General features: G+C 53.2%; 1 protein-coding gene across 6 annotated transcripts in view; it reads left to right on the top strand.

Moving 5' to 3' along the window:
* MYLK3 (myosin light chain kinase 3) overlaps nucleotides 1-16,414 on the top strand; it is a 35,214-nt gene extending 18,800 nt beyond the window's left edge. For 4 of the 6 annotated variants that reach the window (XM_053672207.1, XM_053672206.1, XM_053672208.1 and 1 more), the window contains exons 4-13: nucleotides 211-665; nucleotides 2,620-2,725; nucleotides 3,231-3,324; nucleotides 3,759-3,868; nucleotides 4,545-4,686; nucleotides 10,527-10,597; nucleotides 11,786-11,914; nucleotides 12,955-13,107; nucleotides 13,952-14,084; nucleotides 14,926-16,414. In XM_053672207.1, coding sequence (XP_053528182.1) covers nucleotides 211-665; nucleotides 2,620-2,725; nucleotides 3,231-3,324; nucleotides 3,759-3,868; nucleotides 4,545-4,686; nucleotides 10,527-10,597; nucleotides 11,786-11,914; nucleotides 12,955-13,107; nucleotides 13,952-14,084; nucleotides 14,926-14,985 — 1,453 coding nt within the window. In that variant the 3' untranslated portion in view covers nucleotides 14,986-16,414. Of the gene's footprint in view, nucleotides 1-210; nucleotides 666-2,601; nucleotides 2,726-3,230; nucleotides 3,325-3,758; nucleotides 3,869-4,544; nucleotides 4,687-10,526; nucleotides 10,598-11,785; nucleotides 11,915-12,954; nucleotides 13,108-13,951; nucleotides 14,085-14,925 lie in introns of all 6 variants that reach the window. The other 2 variants (XM_053672204.1, XM_053672205.1) reach the window with 2 other exon arrangements.
* Nucleotides 16,415-16,656: the final 242 nt, after the last annotated feature.

Genomic DNA, 16,656 nt, shown 5'->3' with positions numbered 1-16,656 from the left:
CTGCAGCCGGCACGGACTGCACTCAGAAAGCTGTATGAAGAGGCCTGCGTGCAGGCGTGCTCTGTGCGGCAGCAGCTGTCCTGCGCAGGCCAGTGTGGACGTGAGGGCCTGAGTGCTGCCATCCACATGCGCTGCCCACACAGAGGGAAGACCACAGTGGCCAGCAGTGGCCATCAGCCTTCTGAGGGCTTTATTTTCCTCTCTGCCTAGAATCCCTGTCCATGCGCAGGAGTTGGGTACCCCTGCGGAGCTACCAGTGACACAAGGGGGTGGCCTTGGACCTGCACCCCCTGCGGAGGCTGCAGCAGCTGTCCAGCCAGGTGAGCAGGACCCACCTGAGCCCAGGTGCTGTCCCCAGGCTCCTGGGACCGAGTTGGAAAAACAGACCCCAAAAGGAGCCAGCGAGTGTCCCCCACTGCCTGTGCGGAGCAGCGACGGGGGAACAAAGGCTGAGGACCAGCAGGGGTCTGCACCTGAACTTGCCACTGGACCACGTGGGGCCAGGAGGGACTCGGGCGACGGCACAGGGGCTCTGGGCCTGCAACCGAACAAAGGCCCAGGAGCAGGGAGCCCTGAGCCCCAGAAGGACTGCGGCCCTGGAGAACTGGACAGAGCCCAGGAGGGGAGGACGCCCCAGGGAGCCGAGGCCTACAGCCTGGTTCTGGGTGAGTGAGGCGGGTGCCGTGCACCCGAGATGTACGGGTGTGGAGGGCCTCCTCCTGCAGAGCTGCCTCGTGGCTTCCAGGGAGACAGAACGCAAAGCTGGGGGAGTGCCAGACTAGGAGCAGCCCACTGGGGCCTGCTGGGGCTGGAGACATGGTGGGGGAGCCTGGGTCGGCATAGCTGTGCGGAGGAAAGAACCAGGGGAGTTCTCCGAGCCCTGCCCGCCTGAGCTGTCCACCGCTGCTGTCCTTCTGGAAGGACACAGAAAAGGCTCCTGGTAAAGAACAGGCGTCTGCATGAGCCGACTCGCCCTGGGATGGGGACGGGGTGGCGAGGCGCTGACCTGCTTTCTGTCCCAGGGCTGTGCGAGGCATCCTCGTGTTCTGTGCTCCAGAGGCCTTCAACTCCTCCAGCCCTTTGGGTCACACGGTCCACCCCACATGGCTGCAGGAAAGCCACCCTTGGCCCAGCCCTGCCCAGGGGTCTCAGGAGGGCCCTGAGAAGGGTTGTCTGCCTGACAGTGGTCCCGGCTCTCTGGTCACTCTGGGCTCCACAGCTGCCTTGTCACCAGCTGCTGCCTCTCCCCTAGTATGGCTTGGTCCACCTGTGGGCACAGGCCTCCCTTCATCCCTGAAACCCGGCCGAGAGCAGGCAGCGACTTCACAGGCCTGTCTGAGCCAGCACACACCGAGGACCCGCCGTGCTGAGCAGCGTGCACTGGTGCCGGCCTCTGTCCTTGCAGGCCTGTGGGCGGGGGGTGCATGGAACCCTGGAGTGGGTGGGAAACATGCCCCAGGCCTCTCTGTCAGCACTGAAGAGCCAGGGTCTAACCCCGGCTGTCTGGCTCCTGAACCTGCATGGGGACCTCACGGCAGTGCCTTGTTCAGAACAAGCCAGCAAAGTGACTGGACTGGAATCCTAGATTTGGAATCTGTCACATGCACCAGCAATCCAGGCTCTCCCAAACTTCCCAGGGACCCACGAAAATGAAAAAAACAGAAGTTCACAAATGTTAGCCCTTGGTGTCCAGGGCTCAGGGCTGGCTTTTGTGGGGACGAAAAGGAGGAGCCAGATGCTCTCAAGGCAGATCCAGATGTCTGCTCTGGGGAGCAGAGAGAAACCTCAGTGCTGGGTTTCAGGGGATGGGACTCACCCCTGGACACCGAGTGCTTCCCTGACAGGCTCCAAACCAGCGGCAGCCCCGCCACGGACTGCCCGTCCTGACGCACACACTGCCTCACCTCGCTGTGTCCGTGTGTTCTTGATTCTTTTACCCCTCTTCTCTAGTTCATGTAACATTTCTAGTTTCCTGTTACAACTGAAGGACAAGATGTGAAAAAAAAAACCCTAACTCATTTTTATCTAAGTGCTGGTGTCCTCCATTCCCACCTCCCACCCCCGCCCCAGACTGCTATACCCGCCCCCGCCCCAGCCCACCCTGGGACTGGCTCCTGGGCTGCACCACGAGCTCCCGGACCAGTGGGGACATCCAAGGGCGAGGAGGGGGAGAGGCACTCGCTCCTCCAGCTGCCTCCCTGGCACCAGCCTTGCTGGCTCTGGCAGCCCCGCCCGCCCTGTTGAACACAGTCCGTCCTTCAGCTGCTCCTTTACCCTGACTGGGGTAACTCCCGTGTCCTGCCGCCGCACGGCCCCCTCCGGCCCTTCTCAACGGCAGTGAGCAGGCTGGACCTAACCTCCCCATCTTGCAAAGAGCACTGTCGTGGGTGCAGGGAGACTCAGGTTGGAGTCTTGACTGTCACTGCCTCGCTGTTTGACCTTGGCTGGTCACCTCACCTCTCTGGGACTCCACTTTCTCCTCTGTCAAATGGGTGACTTGAATGACAGGATCCTTGAGAAGGACGCAGGGCTTGTCACTCAAGCCAAGTGGGCCCTGGACGGGTGGCTGAGAGGGCGGGGCTGCACGGTGGGGGCTCACAGGCTGCTGTCTCCGAGCAGATGATAGCCCGGCCCCGCCAGCCCCGTTCGAGCACCGGCTGGTGAGTGTCAAGGAGACGTCGGCATCGGCGGGTTACACCGTGTGCCAGCACGAGGTCCTGGGAGGGTAGGTGGACTTTCTGCTCTGATGATGGCTGGGAGCAGGAGGTGGGAGCAGAGACGCCTGGGGTGCCGGTTTGGGTGCTGCTGGGTGGGTCTCAGCAACTGGTCAAGCCAGGCCGGGATGGGACATCCTAGCAGTGAGTGGATGGTTCGTAGGGCCAGGTGAGGAGAACAGCCCCCAGGGGACAGGCGGGCCCACGCATTGTGGAGGTAGGGACCTTGTACTGGAGGCGACAGGTGGACCCACATGAAGGGCAGTAAGAAGGATGTCCTCCAGGGAGGGGCTCAGTGCCATGGTATGGGGGCAGGCCATGTTCCCGGGGCGCAGGGTAGTGTGGGTTGGCAGAGTTCCTGTCTAGGTTTTAGGGAGTCCCGTGGAGTGGGGCTGCTGACGTGGGTGCCTCTGGGGTACAGCAGTCCCCGTGGTGTGTGCAGAGGAGGGGTGGACCTGAAAGCTGGGGGTGGGAGGGACGGGATGGCTCTCAGCTGCTGTGTCGTCATGCCTGCAGGGGCCGGTTTGGTCAGGTCCACAGGTGCACGGACAAGTCCACGGGCCTGCTGCTGGCAGCCAAGATCATCAAAGTGAAGAGCGCCAAGGATCGGGTGAGACGTCCTCCCCGGGCTGCCGGCCTCTGGCCAAGCCCAGGGCTCTCTCACTTCCTTCTCAGCCCCTGGGCCCCTTCGCCTGGACCTGCCCAAACTGAACAGGAAGCAGGGCCTCCTTTCCTGCCTCTTTCCATGACCCTGCGACCCCAGTCTGCAGGCTACCTGCACCCAGAGTGACAGGGTCCTCCTGGACCTCTCTCTGGCTGTCCTTCTCAGGCCTTGGGTTTCCTGTCTGTGATATGGGTGGGCCTGGCAGGGTCCCTTCTGTCGTCAGAACCCGGTTTGGGCGGTGAGTGGAGGCCAGCTGGTGTGACAGCGGGAAGCAGTGTGGGGTGGGTGTGCGGGGTGCATAGGCGTGTGCCTCCGGGGGGCAGCTGGCTCCTCTTCCTGACCCGTTTCTGGGGAACTCTCCTCCCCTCTGGCTCTGCAAGGAGGACGTGAAGAACGAGGTCGCCATCATGAACCAGCTGAGCCACGTCAACCTGATCCAGCTCTATGACGCCTTCGAGGGCAAGAACAGCTTCACCCTGGTCATGGAGTAGTGAGTGTCCGTGGTGGACAGGCGGCTTCACCGTGGCCAGGGGCACTGGGCTCGGGCTCAGAGCGGGCATCCTGGGCGAAGCTGTCCTCCTCCCCCCCCCACCCGATCTGGGCAGTCCAGGGAATGAACACCATCACCTCCTCTGCTGGACCTCCACTGGGGGATGTGGAGGACAAAGCCACTGTCCCAAAGCAGTGGCCAGCGACCTGACCTGCAGGTCTCAGTTTGGCCTGGCCAGTTTTTAGTGGTTCTGAAGTGGCGTTGGCAATTGGTAACTGGGAAATTGCACATTGTAACCCGGGAAGCTGGCTTTTCTTCAAGATCTAGTCATGCTGCACCTGTATTTCCAGCTGGAAATGGGTCTGATTTGCCGACTTGCAGTTCTTGCCTTGTAGGTACTAACAGGCTCCTTCCTGTAGGCTAGTGAGTTGACAACCTTGGTCTGGGGTGTCCAGACTGAGGCCAGCTGTCCACACTGCACCAATCCAGCCTTCTCTTTGGCCTGTCACTTCCTTTTTGCCACCTGCACCCTGAGCTGGGAAGGGGCCAGAGCACAGGTCCCCACAAGACCCCAGATGACAGTGATACCCTCGGGCTCACCTGGGGTGGCGCTGAGCAGACCGGTTCTCCAGGAGCCTCGCTCAGCGCGGTGCCTGCCTCTCCTTTGCCCTGGCAGCGTGGATGGGGGCGAACTCTTTGACCGGATTACAGACGAGAAGTACCACCTGACTGAACTGGACGTGATCCTGTTCACCAAGCAGATCTGCGAGGGCGTGCACTACCTCCATCAGCACTACATCCTGCACCTGGACCTCAAGGTCAGGCCCCACCTGGGCGCTGCGGGTGGGCAGGTGGCCCTCGGTTCTCAGGCCGTGCAGCTCTCTCCTCAGACACCTGGCTTCCCTCCCTGGCTCCCTGTCATTTCTGGTTCTGGAGTCCAGGGCGGACAAGTCCTGCTGACAGTACGAGCCTCGGTTTTTCCATCTGTAAAATGTGGATAACATACCTCTGTAAGCAGTCCTTGAAGATTAAGTGATACGACTTTTGTCTTTAAAAATATCTCTTAAATTAGTTTCTTTAAAATTAACGAAGGTGCATGTGCTTCTGGTTACGAGGAGAGACCACGTAGAAATGCATGGGGTGGACAACGAAAGCGCTTCCCACCCAGTGTCCTCGCTGAGAGGCCTTCTGCACTAGCAGTGCAGCCTGACAGGCAAGCCACGGGAGTCCGGCTCTGCCTCTCCTGAGTGCACTGGCCTTTCTTAGTCAACGGGGCACTGTGGACACCCTTTCTCATGCTCATTAAGGTCCGCGGGTATTCCATCAAATGGGTACAATGCACTTTCTTTTGTCTCCTTGACAAAAAGCGATGCTGATACTGGCAGGTTTCTTTCTCTCTCTCTCTCTCTTTTTTCTTCCTTCTTCCCTCCCTTCCTTCCTTCTTTTCTTCTGTCCTTTCTTTCATACGGGTTTATTCCTTGGCTGTCTGTTCTGTTCCATGGATCTACATGTCTTTTTTTTTTTTTTTTACGTTTGTTTAAGATTTTATTTATTTATCTTTAGAGGGGAAGGGAAGGAGAGAGGGAGAGAAATTGGGGCTTCTACGTGTCTTTTTAAATGCCAGTACCACACTGTTTTAATTACTGTAACTTTGTCATATAGTTTGAAACCAGGAATTGAGATGCTGCCTCCAGCTTTGTTTTTTCTCAGTATTGCTTTGCTTGTTTGAGATCTTTGGTGGTTTCACACAAGTTCTAGCATAGTTTGTTTTGTATCTGTGAAAAATGTCGTCGGACTTTTGATAGGGATTGCATTGACTTTGTAGATTGCTTTGGGTATTAACAGTATTAACTCTTCCAGTCCGTAAGCACAAAATATGCCTTCTTCAGTTTCTTTCATTAGTATCTTACAGTTTTTAGTACACAGGTCTTTCAGCAACTTGGCTCGAGTTCCTAAGTATGCATTCCTTTTGATCAATTATAAATGGGATTATTTTCTTAATTTCTCTTTCTGATAGTTTCTTGGTGTATATGGAAATGCAGCTGATTTTTGTAGAATGCTTTTGTACCCTAAAAACTTACTCAATTTGTTTTTTAAGTTCCACAGTTTTTTTGGGGAGTCTTTGGAATTTTCTGTATATGATATTCGTGTCATCTGCAAACAGTGAGTTTTGTGTCTTTCTTTCCTATTTGGATGCCTCTTACTATTATTTTTTTCTTTCTTTTTGCCCAGTTGTTATGGCTTGGACCCCCAACACTGTGTTGATTAGGAGTGGGGAGAGTGGGCCATTGAGTGTGTTAGATGAGTATGTTACATTGAGTATGTTTCACCATTGAGTATGTAACATACATTGAGTATGTTACATGTGACTTTTGTTATATTAAGGTGTGTTCCCTCTGTACTGAATCTGTTGAGAGTTTTTATTATGAAATGGGTGTTGGATTTCGTTATGTGTTTTCTGCAACCGTTGAGATGATCCTGTAATTTCATCCTTGATTTTGTTAATTCGGGGGACCCCCACGGGCTGGCTGGCGCGTGCTGAGCTGTCTTCACATCCCTGGAATAAATCCCGTTTGACTGCGGCGCACGGTCCTTTCACGCGTTGTTGAGTTTGGCTCACTAATATTTTGCTGAGGATTTTTACATCTGTATTCATCAGGGATGTTGGTCCGCAATTTTCTTTTCTTATAATATCTTCGTCTGCCTTGAGTACCTGGCTAATACTGGCCACATCAAATGAGTTTGGAAGTGTTCTCTCCTTTTTTATTTTTTGAAAGACTTTGAGAAGGATTGGTATTCATTTTTCATTAAATGGTTAGTAGAATTCACCAGTGAAGCCATCTGGTTCTGGACTTTTGTTTATGGGGAGATTTTTTTAGAAAGATTTTATTTATTTTTAGAAAGGGGAAGGGAAGGAGAAAGAGAGGGAGAGAAATGTCAGTGTGTGGTGGTATCTCACGCCCCCTGCTGGGGACTTGACCTGCAACCCAGGCGTGTGCCCTGGGGATCGAACTGGCAACCCTTTGGTTCTCAGGCAGACCCTCAGTTCATTGAGCCACAGCAGCCAGGGCTGTAGGGAGCTTTTTGATGACCAATTCAGTCTCCTCACTAGCACTTGGTCTGTCGTGTGGGTGACAACATGGAGAGAGAGTTCCAGGATGGCCGTGTCCATCCAGGATGGTGGCCACTCAACCCATGTGGCTGCTAGGCGTTTGGAATGTAGCCACTGTGATTGTGGAACTGAATTTTACATTTGATTAATTTTAATTAATTTAAATGTAAAAACTGGCAACTCAGCTATTGGAAAACCATTATTTGGAACAACCTCAACTATGAATTTGTGTTTCAACTATGGTAGTGCCTCTTATCTGTGGTTTTGCTTTCAGCAATTTCAGTTCCCAAGGCCAACGGTGGTCTGAAAATACTACGTGGAAAATTCCATATATAAACGATTCATGAGTTCTAATCATGCACCGTTCTGAGTAGCGCGATGAAGTCTCGTGCCGTCTCACTGGGACAGGAATCCTCCCTTTGCCCAGAGTCCCCAGGCTGCGTCACCACTTCCTGACAGTCTATAGTGATGTTCTATTTTATTGTTAGTTGTTTTTGTTAACAACCTCTTACTGTGTCTGTTGTATACATCACTTTATCATAGATACGTAGGTATAGGAAAAACAGTATGCGTAGCATCCGGTACTGTCCTTGGTTTCGGGTGCCCACTGGCCATCTCAGAATGTACTCCTGTGGACGAGGGGGTTACTGTATACGTTTCAGGAAATCTAGATACAAGCAATGTATGAAATCTAAGTACATCTAAAATATTTCTGATGAGAATATTTCTGAATTGCGATGTCCTGCAAGTGGAGAATGACATACTGGAGCTGAAAGACTTAACATAAAAAAGGAATGGAAGATATCTCACCAATATTTGTTATACTGGTAACCCACTTAAGTGACAATATTTTGAATATCTTGAGTTACATAAATACATTATTAAAGTTAACATTTAGGAAATGCTGTAAGATGAGTAAAAATGAGAATGCCACACACCAAAACTTATGGGATGCATGTAAGCCACTTTTATTAAAAAAAGAATGAAGCCCTGGCTGGTGTAGCTCGGTGGATTGAGCGCGGGCCTGTGAACCAAAGGATTGTGGTTCGATTCCCAGTCAGGGCACATGCCTGGGTAGCAGGCCAGTTCCCAGCGGGGGACACACGAGAGGCAACCACACATTGATATTTCTCTCCCTCTCTCCTTCCCTTCCTCTCTAAAAATAAATAAATAAATAAAATTAAAAAACAATATCCTTTTAAAAAAAAGAATGAAGATCTCAAATCAGTAATCTGACCTGTCACCTTAAGAAACTTGAAAGAGAACAGCAGTTTATACTCAAAGCAAGCAGAAGGAAAGAAATAATAAAGATGAGAGCAGAAATAAATAAAAAGAGACTAGAGAAACTATAAAGAGGGTTAGCGAAACCAAAGGTAGGTTCTTTGAAAAGATCGGTAAATTGGCAAGTCTTTAACTGTACTGAACAAGAGAAAAAGAAAGAAGACTCGTATTTTTAAAATCATAGATAAAAGTGGGGGGATTACTACCAGCCTTACAGAAATAAAGAAGCATTATAAGGGAATAGTATTATAAATTGCATGCCAACGCAATACATAACCTACATAAAATGGACAAATCCCTAAAAGACACAAACCACTGAAAACTGACTCAGGAAGAAATAGAAAATCTGAATGGACTGATAACAAGGGAGGCAGTCAAATTAGTTTTCCTAAGTACCCACAGAGAAAAGCCCAGGCCGATGCAGCCTCCCTGGTAAATTCTACCAAATGTTTCAAGAAGAGGAACATCAACTTTTAAAGCTCTTCCAAAAAAGAGAAGAGAAGGGAACAGTTCCTCTCATTTTGTGAGGCCTGTCTTATCCTTATTTCAAAACCAAAGAACTCACGAGAGAGGGAAACCTGCAGAACAATATCCCTTAACATTATAGATGCAGCCCTGGCTGGTGTAGCTCAGTGGATTGAGCACTGGCCTGCAAGCTGAGGGGTCACTGGTTCAATTCCCAGTCAGGGCACATGCCTGGGTTACAGGCCAGGTCCCCAGCGGGGACAGGAGAGAGGCAACCACACATTGATGTTTCTTTCCCTTTCTTTCTTCCTCCTTTCCCCTTTCTCTAAAAATAAATTAAAAAAATATTTTTAAAGTATAGATGCAAAATTTCTCAATAAAATATTAACAGGTTGGATGCAGTAACTTATAAAAAGGGATATGCCTGTCACAGAGTGGCACCGATCCCAAGAATGCGAGGCTGGTTTAGCACACGGAACAAGTCATACGCCGTAATATGCCATATTAAAGGAGCAAAGGACAAAGATCACATGATCATTTCAAGAGATGTATTTGAGCCCTGGCTGGTGTAGCTCAGTGGACTGAGCTTGAGCCTGCGAATCAAAGGATCTCCGTTCGATTCCCAGTCAGGGCATATGCCTGGGTTGCAGGCCAGTTCCCAGCAGGGGACACATGAAAGGCAACCATACATTGATATTTCTCTACCTCTTTCTTTCCCTTCCCTTCTAAAGATAAATAAATACAATCTTAAAAAAAAAAGCATTTGACAAGATTGAACAACTAACTGTTCATGATGAAAACCCTAAATAAACCAGGTGTAGAACTTCCTCAGTCTGATAAAGGCCGTTGGTGGAAAACAGCTGACAAAATGCTTCCCGGGAGAAGGTGGAAGGCTTCCCCCTTAAGGTCAGGAATGAGACAAGGATGTCTGCTCTTGCCACTTTTAAAAAAAGATTTTATTTATTTATTTTCAGAGAGAGGGGAAGAGGGTGGAAAAGGGAGGGAGAGAAACGTCAGTGTGTGGTTGTCTCCTGCGCATTCCCCACCGGGGACCTGGCCGGCAACCCAGGCATGTGCCCTGACTGGGAATTGACCTGATGACCCTCTGGTTTACAGGCCTGCACTCAATCCACTGAGCCACCTGAGCCAGGGCTCTTGTCACTTCTATTAAACGTGTACTTGAGGTTCTAACAAGAGCAGATAGGCAAGAAAAGAAGCAAGAGGCATCCAGTGGAAAGGGGGAAGTAAAACTCAGTTCACAGATGATGTGAACTTGTGCACAGAAGATCCTAAGGAGGCAGAGAACTGTTAGAACTAATAGACGAGTTCAGCCAGGATTTCATTGCCAACATTTAAAAGCATGGCATTTTCACATAAAACCCTGGATGTTTGGCTTCTCCTGAGGACTGAAGAACCGCATTCCTGTGTGGCTGCCCCCTTATGCAGGGCAGGAGTCCTTCAGTTCTCTGCAGGTCCTGCCACCCCGTACTGTCACGCACTAGCCTGCTTTATTTATTTTCAGTGTCTGTCTGTCTCCCTGGCCACCTCTATTACCTATCTCTCTGTCTCTGCGTCCATCCATCTATCCACCCACCTGTTTGTTCATCCATCTATCCATCCATCCACCCATCCACCCATCCATCCACTGGCCAACCTGCCCGCCCATCCCTGGAGGGCTGCCCTGAGCCATTCATTTCCCTGGGAGGCTGGGAAGCAGAGGCCTTTTGACAAGCAGGTGTGGGAGATGCAGAGCCTCTGAGCTGCTGACGGAGCCTAAGCAGACTTCTCCCTCTTTCCCAGCCGGAGAACATCCTGTGTGTCAGCCAGACGGGACACCAGATAAAGATCATTGACTTCGGGCTGGCCAGAAGGTAAGGGGCTTGTGCTTCGGCACGTGGCCAGGGCTCCGTGGCGGGCTCTCTTGGGCATGGTCACCCGCCGCTCAGCCAGTTTCTGAGTTTCGGGGCTGACACAAGCGCGTTCTCCTGAGAGGAGGAGGGCCGCCTTAGGCTGTAACCGCCGCAGGGGCGTCTCTGCCTCTCCCTCGGACCACCTGAGTGAACAGAGAGGGGAGCAGTGGTTAAAGGAGCCACTCAGTAGGCACACTGGGCAGCTTAATTCTGTTTGTTCCCTGGCCTGCTAGGCCCAGGACGGCTGCCCGTGTGATGCCACTGTCACCAGCCCTGCCCTCTGGAAAAGGAAGAGGTTGAATGGGAAAGTGCGTATGTGGCCACGTAGGGTTTGGGCCACTCAGGGCTGGCCTGGATCTTGGTGACAGAGTGACACAATGAAGTCCCTGCCAAGAGGCGGTTATGAAGGTTAAATGAGGAATACATTCTTAGGAGCCATCCTAGGAGGACGGTCAGGTTCTCAGGGGCCAGGGCAGGAAGTGAGTATCACATGCCATTTTCAAACATCTGCAAGTCCCTTAAAATGCCGAACACTTAGTGACGCACAGTGTCACCGTTGGATCCTGTGCAGCTGCGTGTGGGGGGTTGGCCCAGGCCCGGCTTTTGGCCCGGGCCCCGCACACCCAGCCCTGGGTCCTCAGCGGTAGCAGCAGCAGGCCCTTGGCACTGGGTGGACTGTCTGTCAGTCACACGGTGCCTGGCCAATAGGAAGTTGCATCACAATTTTTAAATTGGCACTTTATTTTTTTAGAGCAGTTTTAACTTCCCAGAACAAATGAGGGCCGGAAGCAGAGATTTCCCATAGCCCCGCCTGCCCACACATGCAGAGCCTGCCCCATCACCAACGTGATGGGCCTATTCTGACCCAGCAGCGCCCCCCCCAGGCCAAGCGCGCTGCACACGACACAGAGGGTGCACCTCCACCAGCCCCGTCCAGTCTGGGCCCTGGTCTGGGAAGGTAGAATGGCGGTCTCTCCGTGTCCCATTGTGGAGGCCTAGGGGAGGAGCCTGCGGTTTCTCATTCTCCCTGGGACTTGGGGGAGGCCTGAGTTGGGGCCTGGGGCTGAGCATTCCCAGCCCCGCCTCTCCTCCTAGGGCAGACTCCCTCGGTCCCCTCACAGCCTGTCCCCACCCCTCACCATCCCCCAGGTACAAGCCTCGGGAGAAGCTGAAGGTGAACTTCGGCACTCCCGAGTTCCTGGCTCCAGAGGTGGTCAACTACGAGTTTGTCTCGTTCCCCACGGACATGTGGAGCGTGGGCGTCATCACCTACATGCTGTGAGTGCCCGGTGGGGATGCGGCGTCCTAACTTAGAAGCATCCAAACTCTGAGTGCAAGCCATTGATCAGGGAAGTGTGCCCAGGAGACAACGAGAGTGGGGAGGTGTGGGGGAGGCAGCCAGTAGAGGGCGCTGGGGAGCCAGTCACCCCTTGGGCACCCCGTCGTGTCCTGGAGAGAACTCTGGGTCTGTGGCGGACGCTCATTTCCTCAGTTACACCTTTGAGGGCAGGGAGATGAGGGGTCGGTCCACCAGCTCTTCTCGGTGACTGCCTGTGGGCTGACCCCAGGGGCGCTAATTCCTGAAACTCCTGATCCACTGGGCAGAAAGCTCTCCAGCACAGGAATGCAGGTGGGCCGTGCAGGTGGGGCGGGGCTGCCGCCAGGGTGGCCAGGGTGGCCATCTGCTGCGCCGTCTGACCCGTCCGACCCGTCTGACCGGGCCGTCCCCTGCGCTCCGTGTGCTGTGGGCTGACCAGGCAGGGCGACGATGGGCTGAGAGATTTGTGTCCTCCCCCGTGGGGCTGTTCCCTGGCCCAGGGAAGTCAGGCTTTGCTCCAGCCGTACCATTATGCCTCACTGTGACAGTGTCCCCACACTCTGTGTGTGTGCAGGGTGGGGGTTGGGGGTTAGGTGAGGCCCCAGGCCGGCCAATGAGGGTGCCCTTCCTCTCTGCGGCCCAAGGCCTGGGGAGTCTCGAGACCGGCTAGGGTCTCAGACACGGGCTAAGCTGTTTAAATTAGGCCACTTTTACCTGACAAACGGACTCTGGGTGGGCCCCGGGTTATTCTTTCCTTCAGGGTTAGGGGGACAGCGGGCAGCCTGCTGGGCTTTGTCCATCCCGTTGTCAGAGGTTCGGTCCTTCCTCCCTCTCCCCCCCAAACCCCCCGGCGGCGTGAAGCACAGGGGCTGTTCTCCCGTGGACCCTCTTGGTCCGGTGGGTTCCTCTTGAACCTTGCGGGGGGCCCCCTCTGTGTCCCATCGCTGCGCGTTGGCAGATGTGGCTTCTGGATGCTCATGGTCCTTTCTCTCCTCCACAGACTCAGTGGTTTGTCCCCATTTCTAGGGGAAACAGACGCGGAGACCATGAACTTCATCGTGAACTGCAGCTGGGATTTTGACGCCGACACCTTTGAGGGGCTGTCGGAAGACGCCAAGGACTTTGTGTCCCAGTTGCTGGTCAAAGAGAAGAGGTACCTCTGTGGCCTGTCATTCATAACGCATTCTGGTCACAGTCGGTGACAGTCAGGTGTGCCGGGCGGGCCCGTTCTCCCTGTGGAGCCATCCGTCCCGGATCTTAGTCCGCTCCCTCTTTGGGGCAGAAAGGCAGCAGGACGGCGATGAAGGAAATAACTGAAAAACGGCGCCTGGGAGCATCACCTCTAGACAGAGTTTTATTGGGGTTTTTTTCCCCTATTTTTTTTCTCTCTAGGTGTGGTCTTACAAAGGGCCATATTTACAAACTGGTCCCGTGTCTGAGTTATCAGTATTCATAGACTAACGTTGGAGAAAAGTTGAGCTGTGCAGTGTTACTTCCCGGAACGAGGGCTGGGAAACCTGCTCCCTGGGTGGGGAAGGCAGCGATGTCAGTGTCCTGGGTGGAGCCGTCCCGGTTTCCCATTCTCGGGCATTGGGAACCCCTGGGGCGAGGGCCGGGTCGGGCTCTGAGACAGCTCCGGGCTTTCTGACTGTGGGAGGTTATGGGCGGAGAGATGGTCCCGGTTCAGGGGAGCGGTCAGTGTTGCCCTCCGGCGGGAGAGGGGTGCTTCCTTCAGAACCCCCACTCCCCTGGGCTTCGCTGGCTGCGGCCCTGCCTCCGTGCCCTGCTCAGCCGCCGGACACAGTCCCTCTCCGGAGGCCCGGGGACATTTTGCTGACCACTTTCCTGCCTTCCTGGGGGGAATTTTAGACATGGGAACTCCCTTTTGGGGTTGTGGCAGGACTTGGCCTCAGCCGTTAGTCTGATCCGCTGACTCGGGCTCCTGGTCAGAAAGAGCGGCCCCCACTAAGCCTTCCGATGTCTGTTTGGTTTCACAGCTGCAGAATGAGCGCTACCCAGTGCCTGAAACACGAGTGGCTGAGTAATTTGCCGGCCAGAGCTTCCATGTCTAAGGTTGGCCTGAAATCCCAGCTGCTGCTGCAGAAGTACATGGCGCACCGGAAGTGGAAGGTACCCTCCCTTAGTAAAGGGGGCGTTTGTCTTCCCAACAGGTCCTTTGACAGAATTGCAGCTAAGTGTCTACTTACATTTGGATTCTAAATAGAGGATTGTTTAACGGGAAAAAAACCCCTCTTACGTCAACACCTGTTAACTTCAGTTAAAACAACACCACAGACCCAGTGCGCCGGGGCATGAAAGTAGCATTTAGTTCGCACTTAGGTGGACACCCGAGGGGACAGAATGAGGTCAGAGCGCAGGGCCTCAGTGAATCCACGTGTCAGAAAGGGGCTGCGGGGAGCTCGCTTTCCAAGTTTTGTGTGCTGTTTACAACAGAACTCTTGGGCACCAAAGATGTAAAATCGGCCTTAATGACCATGGTCCTCCAGGGCCGTGGCTTCCCAGGGCTTCCATGCTGACTCAGATTCGTGTTGAAGAAGCAGAGAGTGCCTCGCCCAGAGACCCAGCCCAGCAGCCGTGCACATGAGTCACATGCACACGCTGGCTTCCCCAACTGGGATGCGCTGTGATGTTTTCTTCCACACTTGCTTTCCTTCCGAAACATTCTGGTCTGAACCCACGGGTTTGATCATGTGACCCCACCCTTCACCCTGTGGGCTCCGTTTGCCGCGGGGAATGGGTAACACACAATCTCGCTTCTCACTTCCTACTTGCTCCAAACAAGCCCCCGAAAGTCACATGACTGGTTCACTGTGTGTTTGCTAAAATTTCAGTTTCCCCTTTCATCAGTTTTAAAGAAACTCAAGTGCCTAAATTAAGTCCTTTTATTTATGTTTTTTTAAACTGGTCTAAAAATAGGCTATCTTTCCTTCTTCTCTCTCCTTTCCTCCAGAAACATTTCAACGTGGTGACCGCGGCCAACAGGTTAAGGAAATTCCCATCCTGTTCCTAATCCTCCACTCGGCTGCTCACCTGGGCCAAGCAGGGACTGAGACGGGCGGCGAGTGAGGACCCGAGATTTTAAGCCATCTGGCCTTTGGCTGATACCGATTCCACTTACTTGTAGAAAAGGTGATGGTGGTCACCTTCCTTGTGGAAGAAAAGGGCTGTAAAGAACGTGGCTGACCGCGGAGCTTGAACTGCCGTGTTGCTCCCCGAGTGTAGGGCCTTGGGGGGCTAAGCGTGGGCTCGCTGTCGTAGGTAGGAAAGCTTGTGCTTGTGCGGGTCGGGTCGGAGTTCTGAACGTGCTGGTTCAGGAACGGGGGCCTGTCGCTCGGCCTCGCCCGCCGCACTGAGAGCTCCTACCAGTTTGATTTGCTTGAGGGTGGGCGGACGTGTGACCATATGCCCTGCTCGGTTCAGCAACTCGGACTTAGGGCAGTGAGCCTCAGCTTGTTTTGCCCTGGGAATCGACTCGTGCAACCTTTAGTCGTCTTTGGCGTTTCAAAATATACCAACCGTCACGGCTAAATCAGAACAAGGATTATTCTGAATGTGCTTTTAAAGTCTCCACCCACTCCCGCCTCTCCCAATTCCACCCCGTTCAGTCCCCCGGACTCCCCTCCCTCAGCCATGAATCGGGGGCCCAGGGAACCTGGAGACTGATACGTAGCGTGGGCGAGATGAGAACCGCACAGATGTGCCACTTTCGGGGAGAAACGCAGACCGCGTCGTTAGTAGGATGCGCAGCTGACCGCGTGGCCATTTCACAGCCTGACATGATGCTGAACAGGGAGAACTTTATCGTTCGGAAGCAAACAGTCCTTTTCATCTCCTCACTTCTAACCCGGTGATCTGTTCTGGTCCCGCAGCCTCTCGGGGCAGCAGTTTTAGTCCGAGTAGTTACTTTGAGTGGTTAATCAGCCAACAGTTTTTAAGCCTTTCAGGATTTCTGTCCCAATAAAGACAGGTTTGGGGCCGAAGACCTGGGTGCGGAGGGTTCGTGCCGCCGTGGTAGTTCTCAAGTTGGCTTTCCTGGTTGAGACCGAGACATTCAGGGCCAGCACGGTAGGCCTGCTCCAAGCTGGCCCGCTCCTGGGACCTCGGAAGAGGTGGCCGCTGGAAACCGCCCGACGGGAGCGAACTGGGGAGTTGGGGAAACGCTTGGTTGTGAAGCATCGGTTGCCTCTCCGAAGAAGGGCCGCTCGCAGAAGGCGCTGGTTCCAGGGGGCATCTCGTGGGTGGGTGAGTCTCAGCCTCTTTGCGACCGAGGTCCTTGGGGGACGCTCTGAATCGCCCCCAGAAACATGGAGCGCGGCCCGCGGGTCTGCAGCCGCACGGCAGACAGGAATGGGGCGTGAGCCACATGCGTAAATGCGTAATTTCTAAAAGTTCCTCCAGAAACAGAAACCTGGTGAAATAAACTTGAGTAATTTATTTAACGCCATGGCTCAAAAGCATTATTTCAATGTGTAATCAACATAGAAATTATTGAGACACTTTATAGTCTTTTTTGTTTATGCTGAGTCTCCAAAATCTGGTGTGTGGTTTGCACTTAATACATTTCCATCCACATGCGAGGTTTTCATCAGACATAATTAATTGGTATTTAGGTTTCACAGAATTTACTGTGGAGAAGTACTCAAGTTGTTTGGAATATCTTACCCATTTTCTATTGAATTAA

This window comes from Artibeus jamaicensis, unplaced genomic scaffold (assembly GCF_021234435.1).
Source record: "Artibeus jamaicensis isolate MK-2021 breed Jamaican fruit bat unplaced genomic scaffold, CSHL_Jam_final contig_755, whole genome shotgun sequence".
Lineage (NCBI taxonomy): Eukaryota > Metazoa > Chordata > Mammalia > Chiroptera > Phyllostomidae > Artibeus > Artibeus jamaicensis.
This window is presented reverse-complemented; position numbering and strand designations above follow the sequence as displayed.